At 50.7% G+C, this 15,921-nt stretch overlaps 1 protein-coding gene across 2 annotated transcripts in view; it reads right to left on the bottom strand.

Moving 5' to 3' along the window:
• CDH22 (cadherin 22) overlaps positions 1–15,921 on the bottom strand; it is a 153,731-nt gene that overhangs the window by 45,752 nt on the left and 92,058 nt on the right. For both annotated transcript variants that reach the window (XM_054046240.1, XM_054046241.1), the window contains 2 exons: positions 14,125–14,312; positions 12,636–12,889 (listed from right to left, as the gene is read on the bottom strand). In XM_054046240.1, coding sequence (XP_053902215.1) covers positions 12,636–12,889; positions 14,125–14,312 — 442 coding nt within the window. The remainder of the gene's footprint in view (positions 1–12,635; positions 12,890–14,124; positions 14,313–15,921) is intronic.

Genomic DNA, 15,921 nt, shown 5'->3' with positions numbered 1-15,921 from the left:
TAAAGGCTCCAGAGGCAATCCTGGCAATTACAGGCCAGTAAGCCTAACTTCAGTACCAGACAAATTGGTTGACACTATAGTAAAGAACAGAATTATCAGACACATAGATGAACACAATATGTTGGGGAAGAGTCAACATGGCTTTTGTAAAGGGAAATCATGCTTCAACAATTTTTTATAATTCTTTGAGGGGGTCAACAAGCATGTGGACAAGGGTGATCCGATGGATATAGTGTACTTGGACTTTCAGAAAGCCTTCGACAAAGTCCCTCACCAAAGGCTCTGAAGCAAAATAAGCTGTCATGGGATAAGAGGGAAGGTCCTTTCATGGATCAGTAACTGGTTAAAAGACAAAAAGAATGAGGAGTCACAAGTACTCCTCGTTCTTTTTGCTGATACAGACGAACACGGCTACCACTCTGAAACCTGGTTAAAAGACAGGAAACAAAGGATAAGAATAAATGGTCAGTTTTCAGAATGGAGAGAGATAAATAATGGGGTCCCCCAAGGCTCTGTACTGGGACCAGTGCTGTTCAACATGTTCATAAATGATCTGGAAAAAGGGGTAAACAGTGAGGTGGCAAAGTTTGCAGATGATATAAGATTACTCAAAATAGTTAAGTCCAAAGCAGACTGTCAAGAGTTACAAAGGGATCTCACTAAACTGGGTGACTGGGCAACAAAGTAGCAGATGAAATTCAATGGTGGTAAATGCAAAGTAAGGAACATTGGAAAACCTTATCCCATCATCATAGGACCTAATCACATCAGCCACACCATCAGGGGCTTGTTCACTTGCACATCTACCAATGTGATATATGCCATCATGTGCCAGCAATGCCCCTCTGCCATGTACATTGGCCAAACCGGACAGTCTCTGCGCAAAAGAATTAATGGACACAAATCTGACATCAGGAATCATAATACTCAAAAAGCAGTGGGAGAACACTTTAACCTGTCTGGCCATTCAATGTCAGACCTGCGGGTGGCTATCTTACAACAGAAAAACTTCAAAAACAGACTCCAACGAGAGACTGCTGAGCTAGAATTGATATGCAAACTAGATACAATCAACTTAGGATTGAATAAGGACTGGGAATGGCTGAGCCATTACAAACATTGAATCTATCTCCCCTTGTAAGTATTCTCACACTTCTTATCAAACTGTCTGTACTGGGCTATCTTGATTATCACTTCAAAAGTTTTTTTTCCACTTACTTAATTGGCCTCTCAGAGTTGGTAAGACAACTCCCACCTGTTCATGCTCTCTGTATGTGTGTATATATATCTCCTCAATATATGTTCCATTCTATATGCATCCAAAGAATTGGGCTGTATAGCCCACGAAAGCTTATGCTCTAATAAATCTGTTAGTCTCTAAGGTGCCACAAGTACTCCTGTTCTTTTTGCGGATACAGACTAACACGGCTGCTACTCTGAAACTTATCCCAACTATACATACAAAATGATGGGATCTAAATTAGCTGTTACCACATAAGAAAGAGATTTGGAGTCATTGTAGATAGTTTTCACATCCACTCAATGTGCAGCGGCAGTCAAAGAAGCTAACAGAACATTAGGAACATTGGGACAGGGATAGACAATAAGACAGTAAATATCCTAATAACACTATATAAATCTATGGTAGGCCGATACCTTGAATACTGAGTGCTGTTCTGGTCACCCCATCTTGAAAAAGACATAGAAATGGAAAAAGTACAGAAAAGGGCAACAAAAATGGTAAGGGGTATGGAACAGCTTCTGTATGAGAAGAGATTAATAAGACTGGGACTGTTGATCTTGGAAAAGAGATGACTAAGGGGGTATATGATAGAGGGCTATAAAATCATGAATGGTGTGGATAAGGTGAATAAGGAAGTGTTATTTATCCCTTCACATAACATAGGAACCAGGGGTCACCAAATGAAATTAATAGGCAATAGGTTTAAAACAAATAAAAGGAAGTATTTCTTCACCCAGCACACAGTCAACCTGTGGAATTCATTGCCAGGGGATGTTGTGGAGGCCAAAAGTATAATGAGGTTAAAGAAACACAACTAGATAAATTCCTGGAGGACAGGTTCCATCAATGGCTATTAGCCAAGATGGTCAGGGACGCAACCCCATGCTCTGGGCATCCCTGAGCCTCTGACTGCCAGAAGCTGGGACTGGACACCAGGGGGTGGATCATGCAATAATTGCCTGTTCTATTCATTCCCCCTGGGGCGCCTGGCACTGGCCACTGTCGGAAGACAGGACACTGGGCTAATTGTCCCTTGGTCTGACCCAGTGTGGCCGTTCTTATGTTCATAGACAGATGCTGATAATCTCCAAGAGCCATCGCAGCAAGTGGGCAGGACCCCAGCGTGTCCTCATGTGGGATATGCCCCCATTTTCTGCCTTAGTTCCCAATGGAAGGACAGAGCATGTCAAGGGCATTACCTTTCCCTTGATCCTCAGATTTCTTCAGAGAGGCCTCTAACACCAACCTGGCCTGGATCGCAGCCTCCAGCACTCATTTGCCACTCTGTGCTTATCTGTTGCCAATAAGGCAATTGCAAGGAAACGGGAAAAGCTCTGGGTGTCCAAACCAGCAAAAATCTGTCGGATAGAGACTGTCCTGCTGGAAGGAATAATAGAAACTGGTGCAACAAAATCTCAGATCCTTCTGATGGGTTAATCAAGGTATTTACATAAGCGTTCCATTATTCTTCCACATCCCCTGACCTCTATCACATCTCTCTCTTCTTCTCCAGTCAGTATGTAGTTAGAGATGGAGATGGTACTTCATTCTCTTCTCCATATGTCTGCCTATTTCTGTGGTAGACATGAGATGTACACATCTGTTTTGTTTGTCTTCTTGTCTTTGCTGCATAAATAAAAAAACTTCTTTTAATAAAAATAATTGGGGACGAAAATCCAATCACCAAGGAGAGAGAGACCCCTGAGTTTAGAAGCATCTGGGATCCGTTGACTCTGAGAAGCTGGGGGCAGGTGTGAGCACAACTCTGTGCTGGAGCCTCTCTTCTCACACTTGTAACTGCTTTGCTTGTAAGTGTATTTTAAATCATGTCTACGTTGTCTTTTAAGGATTGATTGTCCTTCTCGAGCTCTGCAATAATTCCAGTCCCTGTACCATTGCGCTCCTCTCCCACAGAGTCCAGTGGGAGGAGCTGGATTTCTGAGGAGCCGGCGTGTCCAGCTCTCTACAGTGTGGCAGGATTGAGTTTATTTTTCCTGGGTCCCAACCTTGGATCTCTCCAGTCCTGGTAATTCTACAAAGCACCCTCAGCAACTTGTTCTATTGCCTGAAATCCCCTGGGAGCTCTCGGATACCCTGATTCTCGCTGCCTCACTGCAGGGTTCTGGAGAGTCACTTAATGTCGGCACAGCATGTTGAAGACAAAAAGCCCCATCTAAGTGCTAGGTGGTGGTGGTGTTATTGCTATTTAACCTAAATTCTCCTCCCCTCTTGCAGCTTGAACCCACTCCATCCCATTCTGTCCTTGTTGGTTAGTTACTAATCTTTCTCCTCTTCATAACATTGCTTTCTGTAGTTGGAGAAAGCGAGTTTCCCCTCAGAGCACCCCCTACTGAACTCCCAACACCACTTTCTGCAACACCTGAGTTTTTCTTCGGGCTCTTCTTCCATATAGCAACAAGTCCTGATCCTGCTTCACTTGTGGGAACTGGCCAGTCACAGCCTGAAGTGAGCTGGCTGGAGATGTAGCAAAAGGGACACCAGGCAAGATGCCGGGCGACTGCTTACGTCTAGATAAAAGAAGGCTTCACTCTGCAGTCAGTGCTGAATCCAGAGCATCTGCATGGTGCTAAGTGGCCTTAGGGTGAGAGGTAGATGTAAAGTCGAGGCCCTGACCGTTAATGATCCCGCAGCATGTTTTCAATAGATGGGATGTTAACCCCAGCACTGTGGGCAATTTTCAATTGGAGTAAATGCTAGGGATGGGTGAACTGAACAGCAGGGACTTGGTGCAAACAAGAGGGGCGTGCCACTGGCAAGGTAAACTACACACAAATACACCTTGCTGGCTGCATCACCATCACACAAGAGCTATAACACAGACACACGCAGCTACGTACGTGCACACACACGCATCGCTAACGTGACATCTGTGCTCCTCTCCAGTGAGGTGCCAGAGTGGTTAGGGGCAGCTTGCCCCATTGGAACGTGCTGTGGGACTGTGGTTCTGGAGTGCTCAGGCTGAGTTGAGGCCAGACAGCAATAGGATCTGACGTTCTCTCTTTTCACCCCGGGGCCACGTTCATTCAGACAGCTGTCTGCCCCATGCTGTTCCTACGTGTCCAGAGCTGAGATCAGCAGGGAGAAAAGGTTCTGGCCCACACAGCTCAGCCCAGAATTTCTAATGACCAGAAACTGCCAATTATGCTGAATTGATGAGGCATTTTTTTGTCACGTAGATCTTTGTCAACTGGGCACTGAGCTATAGCCACCAAACTCACCTGTCATTACAAGCAGAACATGCGGACAGGGGACTGGACTCGATGACCTCTCGAGGTCCCTTCCAGTCCTAGAATCTATGAATCTATGACCCCTTCCTCCCAGTGTCTGGGCACCCGCATGTGATGCTGCAGCCCAACCCCACTGAGCCGATCAGGCCCATGTTCTCCAGATTTCCTGGACTCTGGGATGCTCCTTGCTCCTCCGCCTGAAGCCTGCACAGTGTTTGATATTCGGGACTTTATGCTGTCGCAGTCCCTGGTTCTGATTGGAATGCAGCCCTTGTCATCCATTTTCCTCTCTTCTTGCTGGCATCGCCTGTTGTTTGGATGTTACAAGTGACTGTTTCATTTAGACAGCTTTCTTGGTGCTCATCTTTCTGCATTTCTCAAGCAGGTTGTTTCATTCCTCCCCTGACGGCGATGAGGAGCACATTTGCTACCATGTCTGTTGGCTTTTGTTAATGGTGGTTTTGTTAATGGGAAGCTTTTCAAACCCTATGAAAAGCTTTTTGTGATGTTTGTTTTTTTCTCTTCTCTCTTTTGTGGTATGGCAGGTTGTAGTTCTCGCTGTGTTGTTGGAGTATATAAAATGCCCGTGTCCAACACATGTCTCTGGATTTGGTGAATGCCAAACAAAAATATCTCTGAGAACCTTAAATCCCAAGCAACATCTTCCCAGTGCTGATAAAGCCTGGAACGCAGGCAATCAGAACACAGACGCTCGCTGCAGAGAGAGAGAAACAAAAGGCTCCCATACAAACAAGCTCACGTACCAGACAGTCTATCAATGTATTACCTAATACAATGGCGCGGCTGAGAAAAATCACCCTGTGCACAGGAAATACAGCAGGAGCCGAAAAGCCAACTGGAAACAGAAAATTCCCATCTAAAAACGTCCCAGCCCCTGCCTTTGTCAGACAGTGAATAAGAGCTGGAATGAAATTAAAAGCTCTTTCCCTTTAGATAAAGATTCCCTGCCATGTCCTGATGGGGTTTATGCTGCTTTTTAACCCTTCTCTCTGGCACAGTCACCTGCATTTGGACACACACAAGTTGCGGCTGTTTTTCACGGAGTGATGCAAGCCAAGCTGCCTGGGCTCCATCTCCCATTGACATGAGAGGGGATGGCAAAGCCCCTTGGTGTGCTGTGGTGACCCACCCAGATGGCTGTGGAATCGAAATATTCTCTTGGGCATCAGAATCCTGTCATTGTTGCAGGGCTTCGTGGAAGAGTGACCGCCTGTGTGGGAGTGGCACTGAACTAGCAGTTTGGAACCAGCCAGAGCCACACAAACTCACCGTGGCACAGATGCAGAGATCCAATCTCAGCCTGCTACAGAGAGTGCTATGGGACCACTCTGCTCCTGCAGCCAGCTCTCCAGGGAGGGGGGCTATTTAGCACTAGCCCTCTGGGAAGCTGAACCTGTCTAAGTCCCAGGTCAGTGCAGGTGCTTCTGCAGAATGGCACCAGGGTGAGTTCTGAGTCACCAGCATCACCTGAAGGTGCCTTGCCTGGTGCCATCTGCTGGGAGTGAGGCAGGTATTCCATGGGGGACAGGGACCTGTTGGGTTGCTAACTCTGTCTGTAGAGAGAGGGCCCCGGCAGAGTCCAGAGAGTCATCCTGGCAGAGCTGGAAGGGAAGGATTAATTAACTCTCCAAGGGAATGACGAAACTCCTCTCTCCACACAGCTCTGACACAGCCTCCACCAGCAAACTCTGTTCGCCTGGGAAAGCCCAGACTGTAGCTCCTTCCCTTCATTCTCTCTGTCCCCCTGGCCTCTACATGGGCAGAGAGCTCCAGTGCTTGGGTCAGGCTGCTGGCTTTCAAGGAGGTAGCATTTGGATGGATGTCAGCAGGTGTTGGGGTCTGAAGTCATCCTGAAGCCTGACTTCAAATGTAGCATGAAAAAGCAGAGTTTGCTGGGCTCCATCTTGTATCAAACCATCTGAGGGAATCTCCTGGGCTTGGGGAATGGGCTTGTTCCAGAGTGAAGTGGACATGTTGAGGGGCAGGAATGACCATCTTTGTGATGGCTCATGGAAAGGAGGGCAGCGAGTACCCAGGCTGCCTCCATGTTGTGTCTGACTTGGACAATGTTCCATGTACCAGATGGTGTCTCCCAGGAGGCTGGAGGAAACCTCCCAGCCCAGGCACAAAGCCTGCTGCATGCACATTGGGTTTATGGAACTGTGCTAGATATCCGTGCGTGCCGCTGCTCATTCCCATTGTCATCGGAGGCATGAGCTGCCATGAGGAAGTGCCTCAGGAGTTATTCGGCCAGCCTGATGGAGTTGGGAAGTGATAGGGCTCCACTCTGGGACTCTTTCCCCTCTTGTGCCTTTAATGCATGAGGTTCTTTGCGAGGGTGACACACAGACGGAGGGTCACATGGGTTTTGGCAGAGAACAGGAAGCCATGGAGATGGCCAGCCCTGTTAGAGGCTATGAACTGGCCAACAGGGGAAAGAAAGGGCCCTCCCCTCTGTGCTCCCAGTCTCTCCCAGCAGCATGGGGCAGAGTTGGGGTCCTGTCAGCTTTTCACAGGTAGGTGTACGTGCAGGGTCTCACATCAGCTGCCCCGCGCTGCCCCAAAATGGGGGAATAGAATCCACTCACCCGTGTAACCAAACCTGCCAAGTTCATGAGCCAAACCCCATAACCAGCCCAGAGAATGCCCAGGCACCGCGGCTCTTCAGCTGTTTGCACGAGCAATGGCCTGTAGCACGGAGTCTAGGGGCGAGCACCTTCAGCGGGTGGAAGGGACCACCTGGGGCTGAGGGCACCCGTGCCAGACACACTCCGGCTCTTCCTTTCCTGTTCTGGGAGCTGGTACCAGTGGGAACTGGAAACGCTGATGAGGCCAATCTCAGCTCAGCTGTCTCCCGGGCTCCTTGGGATGCCTCACCTCAAGGGCAGAGTGTTTGTGCCCCTCCATTGCAAGGTGAGACTGCAGCTCCTCTGCCTTGTACCTGGCCCCAGGCAGGCCCAGGACACAACGCGGAGTCAGGGGAGGGGAGCCCCATGGAAACACAGCTAGGGAAGAGGCTGCCTCTTTCCTCCTCCTTTCTAGTAGCAAAGGGTCAGACAGGTAAAGGGGACCCACCAGCAGAGAGGACTCAGCACAGACTCCAATGGGCCTGGGATCGACCCCTGGAGTGCTGTCAGGACCAGTTGCTCTCCTCTGTGTCTCAGAGGAAGAACAGATGCTGTGAGTCTAGCTGGGAGCTAATGCGAGGTGATGTCCTGCCAACAAGTGTGTCACCTCCTGGCAGAGGACCAGGAGGGTTAATATGTTTGTGCAGCATTTGGAAGCCATGAAGAACTAAGTAAGTGTTGAGGATTGTTACATTACTCGGGTGGCCAGAGGATGGGAGAGCAACAGAGGTCTGACAAAAAGTCTCTTCTTCCTCATCTTGGTGCAGTCGCTGGGGCAGGGGATGGAGTGGTGAGGAGGCCTCTCGTTCACACCTGATTACATGCAGCTGCTGCAAGGCAGAGCTCGGGGCAGGGGGAGGGGTGTGGTGGAATGGGAAGCGGGAGCTCAGCTCGCCCTCACAGAGCCACTAATGGAGGCTCACGGGAAGCGGACATGCCATCTATTATGCTGCTAGGCACTGAAAAACCACAACCAGTGGACAGCCAAGTATGCAGGCAGGCAGAGGGCCCCAAGGGAGCATGACAGGACTCTGAGGAGCTGTCTGCCTAGGGGGTGCTGGAAGGAGAATTCATAACTGAATGCATCAGGCATAACAAGAGAAAACACATTCCGATTCGTGGGGCTGAGGCCAGGGGATTTGGGTACCTTGGAGTCCTACTGGCCAAGCCCTCGAGGCTGGACATGTGAGATGTGACTCTGTCTGGAGTGTGTTGTGCTGCTGTAACACCAGAGTCACTTCTCCTGCTTCTCTCTGCTTCAAGCGCCCCTTCCCAAACATCGCCATCTCTCTCAACGGTCAGAAAGGCTCTTTCCTCTGCAGTCACTTGTTCTTTCCGCAAATAATGCATCACTCCCACCCACCCCCCCAGGGAAGCAGCAGAAGAAGCAAGCGAGAAAGAGCAATTCCATCCCCAAGGCCCATTTCCTATCATTAAAGACTAGGAAATAAAATCTACATTCTGCAGCACTGCTAGCAAAGCCCCAGTAAGGCAGCGGATGTGCGCACGCTGTATGCGAGGAGAGAACGTGCACAGTATGTGTGTCTACACTGCAATCAGAGGTGTGACTGCAGCTCGGTTCAGCACATCCATGCTAATGTCAATCTAGCTAGTATGGCTACATAGCAGTGGAGACATGCATGGCCCCTGAACAGGCCAGCAATGTAAATATGTCCCCAGCGTTCTGGCTTGGCTTGTACAGCCTACCCGGGGGTCCACACGGCCCCACCTTCACTGCTCTTTTTAGCCATGCTAGTTCAATTAAAGCTAGCGTGGGGGTGCCTGCACGAGCTGCAGTCACACCTCTGACCGCAGCATAGACACACCCCTGGGCCTACAGCATATCTGAGCTAAGTCTGAGTGTGCCCGGCACAGCGTATACATGTCTGAGGCACAGCAGAGTCTATGCAGAGCGTGTTTGTGCAGGTATGTGCAGCTGTGTGCATGTACTCTGGCAGTCAGGGTCATGTGGCTGATCCCAAAAACTCACCCCAGCAGGGCTCTCTCCCCGGCTGCCTTCCTAGCACAACGCTCTGGGCTGACTGACAGGAACTGGGCGGGCGGTGAGGGGACTGTGGCAGTACATGTTAAGTCAGCTTAACTTCTGTACCCGGAAAGATAATGGAGCAAATAATTAAGCTATCAATTTGCAAACATCTAGAAGATAACAAGGTGATAAGTAACAGTCAGCATGGATTTGTCAAAAACAAATCGTGTCAAACCAACCTGATAGCTTTCTTTGACAGGGTAACCAGCCTTGTGGTTGGGGGGAAGTGGTGGATGTGGTATATCTTGACTTTAATAAGGTTTTTGATACTGTCTTGCATGACCTGCTCATAAATAAACTAGGGAAATCAAATGCAACCTAGATGGAGCAGTATAGTATAAGCTGGGTGCAAAACTAGTTGGAAAACTGTTCCCAGAGAGTAGTTATCAGTGGTTCACAGTCATTCTGGAAGTGCATAATGAGTGGGGTCCCGCAGGGATCAGTTCTGTTCAATATCTTCATCAATGATTTAGATAATAGCGTACAGAGTACACTGTGATAGACCCAAGTATCAGAGGGGAGCCGTGTTAGTCTGAATCTGTAAAAAGCAACAGAGGGTCCTGTGGCACCTTTAAGACTAACAGAAGTATTGGGAGCATAAGCTTTCGTGGGTAAGAACCTCAGGCATCTGAAGAAGTGAGGTTCTTACCCACGAAAGCTTATGCTCCCAATACTTCTGTTAGTCTTAAAGGTGCCACAGGACCCTTTGTTGCTTTCTGTGATAGACCCAGCCCAGTTGGGAACAGCAGAGTAGCAGAAGGGAGATATACTGGCCACTGGATAAGTAGTTTTCTGTTCCCTGAGTGACCAGAGCAGGGGCTGCTCCAGGCTAATAGACCACCTGACTCCAATTAACCTGCTAAGAGTCAGGTGAGGCAGTTAAGCACCTGACTCTAATTAAGGCCTCTCTGATGCTATAAAAGGGCTCACTCCAGTCAAGCCAGGGAGCCAGAGGAGAGGAAGTGTGTGAGAGGAACTGGGAGCAAGAGGTGTGCAAGAAGCTGAGAGTGAGTAGGCATACTGCTGGAGGACTGAGAAGTACAAGCGTTATCAGACATCAGGAGAAAGGTCTGGTGGTGAGGACAAAGAAGGTGTTGGGAGGAGGCCATGGGGAAGTAGCCCAGAGAGTTGTAGGTGTCGTGCAACTGTACCAGGAGGCACTCTAAACAGCTGCAGTCCACAGGGCCCTGGGCTGGAACCTGGAGTAGAGGGCGGGCCCGGGTTCCCCCCAAACCTCCCAACTCCTGATCAAACACAGGAGGAATTGACCTGGACTATAGCTTCTACCAGAAGGGAAGGTCTCTGGATTGTTTCCTGACCCACAGGGTGAAACTGTGAAGCGAGCAAATCGGCCAATAAGCGCAGGACCCACCAAGGTGGAGGAGGAACTTTGTCACAACACTTATAAAGTTTGTGGATACCAACCTGGGAGGGGTTGCAAGTGCTTTGGAGGATAGGATTTAAATTCAAAATGATCTGGACAAACTGGAGAAATGGTCTGAAGTAAATAGGATGAAATTCAATAAGGACAAATGCAAAGTACTCCATTTAGGAAGGAACAATCAGTTGCACACATACAAAATGGGAAATGACTGCCTAGGAAGGAGTACTGCGGAAAGGGATCTGGGGGTCAGAGTGGATCACAAGCTAAATATGAGTCAAAGTGTAACACTGTTGCAAAAAAAGCTAACTTCATTCTGGGATGTATTAGCAGGAGTGTTGTAAAGAAGATACGAGAAGTAATTCTTCTGCTCTACTCTGCTCTGCTCTGGCCTCAACTGGAATATTGTCTCTAGTTCTGGACACCACATTTCAGGAAGGATGTGGACAAATTGGAGAGAGTCCAGAAAAGAGCAACAAAAAATGATTAAAGGTCTAGAAAACATGACCTATGAGGGAAGATTGAAAAAATTGGGTTTGTTTAGTCTGGAAAAGAGAGGACCGAGAGGGAACATGATAACAGTTTTCAAATATGTAAAAGGTTGTTACAAGGAGGAGGAAGAAAAATTGTTTTTCTTAACCTCTGAGGATAGGACAAGAAGCAATGGGCTTAAATTGCAGCAAGGGAGGTTTAGGTTGGACATTAGGAAAAACTTCTTAACTGTCAGGGTGGTTAAATACTGGAATAAATTGCTTAGGGAGGTTGTGGAATCTCCATCATTGGAGACCTTTAAGAGCAGGCTAGACAAACACCTGTCAGGGATGGTCTAGATAATTAGTCCTGCCACGAGTGCAGGGGACTGGACTAGATGACCTCTCGAGGTCCCTTCCAGTTCTATGATTCTATGTTTAAAGTTTCCCGTGGGGATTCCTACATGGTTCTATGTTAATTCGAAGGTCCAGTGCGAGGCTTTGGGACGCTCCCTCCCCACCAAACAGCCAGGCACGGTGCATTCCCCAGTGCCTTGCTGTGGTCCTGAGCAGGCCTGTTAGAACATTATCTCTCTGTGTCATTTGCTGATTATATTCACAGGCTGTCATCAGCTGTTTCCCCTTCCATCCTGTGCGCTCCTCTCCGGAGTCCCTGCTCTTACTTTCTGCCCTGTTCTCTGTCATCAGGAACAGCTCCAGGATAAAGCTCTTGAATCCAAGGCCACAATGCGCTGGCTCCAGGCTACTCCTGGGTCAGTATGCAGGTCTCCTTTCCAGCACACGGCCATGCTCCATTTCCAGCGAGCAGCTGTGTACAGAGACCCGCAGCACAGAGACTCCAGGCACCACAACACCCAGCCTTCCAAGGGAATTTTCCACAAGTCCAGGATGTTTTCTCTACATCAGCTTTTCATTGCCACCACTCACCACTCAGGCCACTTGGCAGAGCCATAAGGCAGCTTTTGTGCCATAGGTAATGAGAGTTTAACTCTCAATTTCCTTAGCCACAAATGAATGGAAACGGGAAATGTCCTGTGCAGATCAGCTGCTGCCCCTGCCCAAACATCAACTCCATGGTCTCTGATCCCTCCCGTGAACCCAGCTCCTGCTTCGGGCTCCAACTGCACACCCCACAGCACACACCACACTGTACATCTGTCAGTCTTCTTCACTGCCTATCTGTCGTCTCTGGTCACTCACTAGCCTGTTCTCTGCGGCTGCCCTGCTGTCGTTCACACGTATGTATGAGCATCACCCATTCCCCTTTTCTGGCATTCCTTTGCCATTGAAACTCCCATCATTTGCCAATGACATATCTGTCACTCACCTGGCTTGTGCCCTCACCTATCTGCTACTTGCACACTGGTTCTGTCACTCACCTGCCAGACGCCTGCCCTGTGTCACCCATTCGCCTGCCTGTCCCCTCTTACCCGGCGCTGTCACCCTCTGCTGCATGCCCCTCTCCTGTCATTCAGCCTCCCACCCAAATCCCTTCTCAGGCACCCGCCGGGCTCTGTGTCGCTCACAGGCCCATCACCTGGCAGAAGAGAACGTGAAGCTAGGAAGGTTGATTTTACCGGACAGGGTTGTTTGCAGCATCGGGGTCCAGGGCGGTGACCACTCCCACCACAGAGCCAACATAGGCATCCTCCTGGACTTCTATCAGGTCGGAGGGGGGCCGGAACTCCGGGGGCTCATCCACGTCCAGCACAGAGACCCGCACAATGGTTTGGTCTCGGAACGTGCCCAGATCCACAAACCTTGGGTCCACAAACTTGTTCAGAGCCTCCACCACCACAGTGTGAACCATCTTGGCCTCGTAGTCAAGGGGCTGAGACAACAGGACAGGGTTAGCGATTCGCTATCTGACGGTTCCTTCCCACCTCTGGTGCATTCACTACTGCTCCTTTGGGTTAGACCCCACCAGGGCTCCCAGGAGAGGCCAGGACTGGAGAAGCCCAGAGCCTCAGCTCCTGCCGTGCCCCCTACAACGTCTCCTGCTGGGCAAGGCATGCGTACCTGGGAGCTCTCCTGCCATGCCCCCTACAACGTCTCCTGCTGGGCAAGACATGTGTAGCTGGGAGTTCTCCTGCCGGGCAGGGGCATGTGTAGCTGGGAGCTCTCCTGCCGGGCAGGGGCATGTGTAGCTGGGAGCTCTCCTGCCGGGCAAGACATGTGTAGCTGGGAGTTCTCCTGCCGGGCAGGGGCATGTGTAGCTGGGAGTTCTCCTGCCAGGCAGGAACAAGTGTAGCTGGGAGCTCTCCTGCCCACTCCCTACAGGGCTACTGCTGGGAAGAACGTTTCCTGCCCTCCCCCACTCTACATTCAGCTAAGGCCTGATGTGGGAACTCAGAATGCACTGAGAAGGCAGTGCACACCATGGGGGCGAGTGACTGATTTCCAATGGTGTAGTGATCATTAATCACCCTGTGATTATTTTTACAGCAGAGGTGACTGGAATGCAATGGCCGTGGTGAGCACTCATTCTTTCCTGCCTGCACCCAGTGTTTTTGCCACAAAAAGCAGACACGCTCCATGTGCGATTGGTCAGGCTCAGGCATTCCGTGGGCATATTGCTCTCTAATAGGTGCTATCAATAACGGGGATTAGCGTTAGCCCCCTCCGCTGAACACCTTGCTTCCGCGCATGGCAGCATTCACCCCTTCGTCACGGATTTGTCTGAAAGTCTCTCTCTGTAAATTCCACGCTCACAACTGTCTGTGTCTCTTAGCGTCTGTGGGCAGCAACTTCCTGAGCTGGTGCCCTGCCTGCCTTGCCTTTCTTCGGCCCTTTCTTTCCAGTCTTTGCTTCTCCCTTTCTCTCTCCTGACACTTCTCCAGCTCCCTGCTAGCTGGGGGGAGGGTCTGAGGCTTCCAACTTCTCTCGATGCTGTTAAACCAGCTCTCGCAGGAGCGATTCCCCAGCCTCTGAAACACACCAGCACCAGAAGGTATCATCAAAAGGGAAGGGCTCTGTCCTGCTCTGAGAGTCCTGCCCTGCCCTCCCCCACCTACCGCCTCTGCCTCCACCTCCTACCTCCTCCTGGTGCCGTTCCTCTGGGTTTACCTTCTGCACGGTGATGATCGCCTCCTGGGTGTTGCTGTCTGTGGTGACTTTAAACATCTGCACCCCCTCCTCATCTTTGATCTGGTATGTCATGTCTGTGTTCTCCCCCACATCCGAGTCCTCCGCCTTCACTCTCCCGATCGCAGTGCCCACAAGGGCAGTCTCCACAACGCTGAACTGGTACATCTCTGCCAAGGGGGAGGAGAGGGGCTTGGCGTCACAGTGTGGCCTTTGCTGACCCTGATCCCCGGGTTCCCTTCAGGCAGTGCACAGACACTCCCTGGGGGCATCTCCACTAGGTGAGTGCGCCAGCCTCCAGGCAGAATGCCAGCAACCCTACTGGGTACACCTGGCTGGTCCCTGGTCCGGTGCGGCTCAGCTCCCGCACACACAGATTGCAGAGTTTTGTCCTGTCTAGTGTGCAATGTCCCATTTATCCTTGGCAGCCACACTAGAGTCTGGGCTTCATGAGGCCCGGCTGGAACCCCAGAGGATGCCCCATTTCCTAAACCTCTGTGCAAGGCGTGTTGGCTTTTCATGGGGGAGGGGAAAGCAAATAACCCCACTCTGGATGAAGGAAACTGGTGTGAGGCATTAGGGAGCATCCAAGTCTCTAGAAGTCTGGCAACCCCACCAGCCTGTCTCAGAACCAGCTGCACGGATGTTGGCCAGTCCAGGGCCAGTGCCGAGGTCTCTGTGGGCACAGCATTAGCACAGCCCCATTTCCCACTGCTAACGTCTGGAATACAAATGCGCTCAGAGGGCTGAACTCCCTCCAGCTGCAGCTCAGAACCTTTGTAGCTCTGCCCCAGACTGCCAGCCAAGCGCTGCACAGCTCTGCAGCTGGTGTGCGAGGCAGAGACCAAGCCAGCAGCTCTTCAGTGACAGGATTTCTGTCCCTGTGGTGGGACTCAACTGCAGGTCACAGAGCTTGGCAATGGCTTGGGAGCTAGAGATCAGCTCAGTCACACCCCACATGCACGCGGTGTGCGGGCAGGGGCTAGTGGACTGCCAGGTGGCAAGGAAGGGCCTGGGGCTCATTCAAGCCAGTGTCTGAGGTCTGAATCGGCACCTAACATTTGTGCGAGATGACGGGAAGAGACGGGCTGACCTGCCAATGGAGTTTGGGGGTTACTCTCCCTCTTCCAGTGCTACAGGCCCAGGGAGGGAGACAGAGACAGACAGCTAAGCCTACTCCTCACACCTACAGTCCTGCAGCCCAACTGACTCCCCCAGGCTGTCCCTGGGACACCCCTCCTGCTTCGGTTAATGAGCAGGGCTGGGATCTGCAGAGCGCTTGGAGTAATAAACCCACTACGTAACGACCGCAGGCTGGGGCAGGAGCAGCCAGGACTCCTGCACAGATCACCGGTCAGATCCCCTTCTGCCACCACCACTGCCCTGTGGAATAAGAGAAACCTGCACAGACCTGACTATGCCCTGGCCCGCAGCCTGTACTCCTGTACACCCGGAGCCACCAGCGTCAGAGAGTGTCTCTGCACTGCCAGCCAGTCCAAGGTGGGCAGGTTGAAGGGCCAATGGGGAGAGATGACACTGACTCCAGAAGAATTCTAACAAACAAATGGGTCTGCATTAAAACTCAGCATTGATTGGCTCCCCCACTCCACGTCACTTGCCCTCTTAGACTGCAAGCTCTCGGGACAGGATCCAGATCTCTGGGTCTGTGAAACACCTAGCACAAGGGGGCTATGTCCCTGACTGGCTCTCTGGCTGCTACCCCAAAACAAAGTCAGCAACAACAATCCTGCACAGCAGTGGCTGGCTCAGCACCAGGCT

Source organism: Malaclemys terrapin, chromosome 12, assembly GCF_027887155.1.
Source record: "Malaclemys terrapin pileata isolate rMalTer1 chromosome 12, rMalTer1.hap1, whole genome shotgun sequence".
Lineage (NCBI taxonomy): Eukaryota > Metazoa > Chordata > Testudines > Emydidae > Malaclemys > Malaclemys terrapin.
This window is presented reverse-complemented; position numbering and strand designations above follow the sequence as displayed.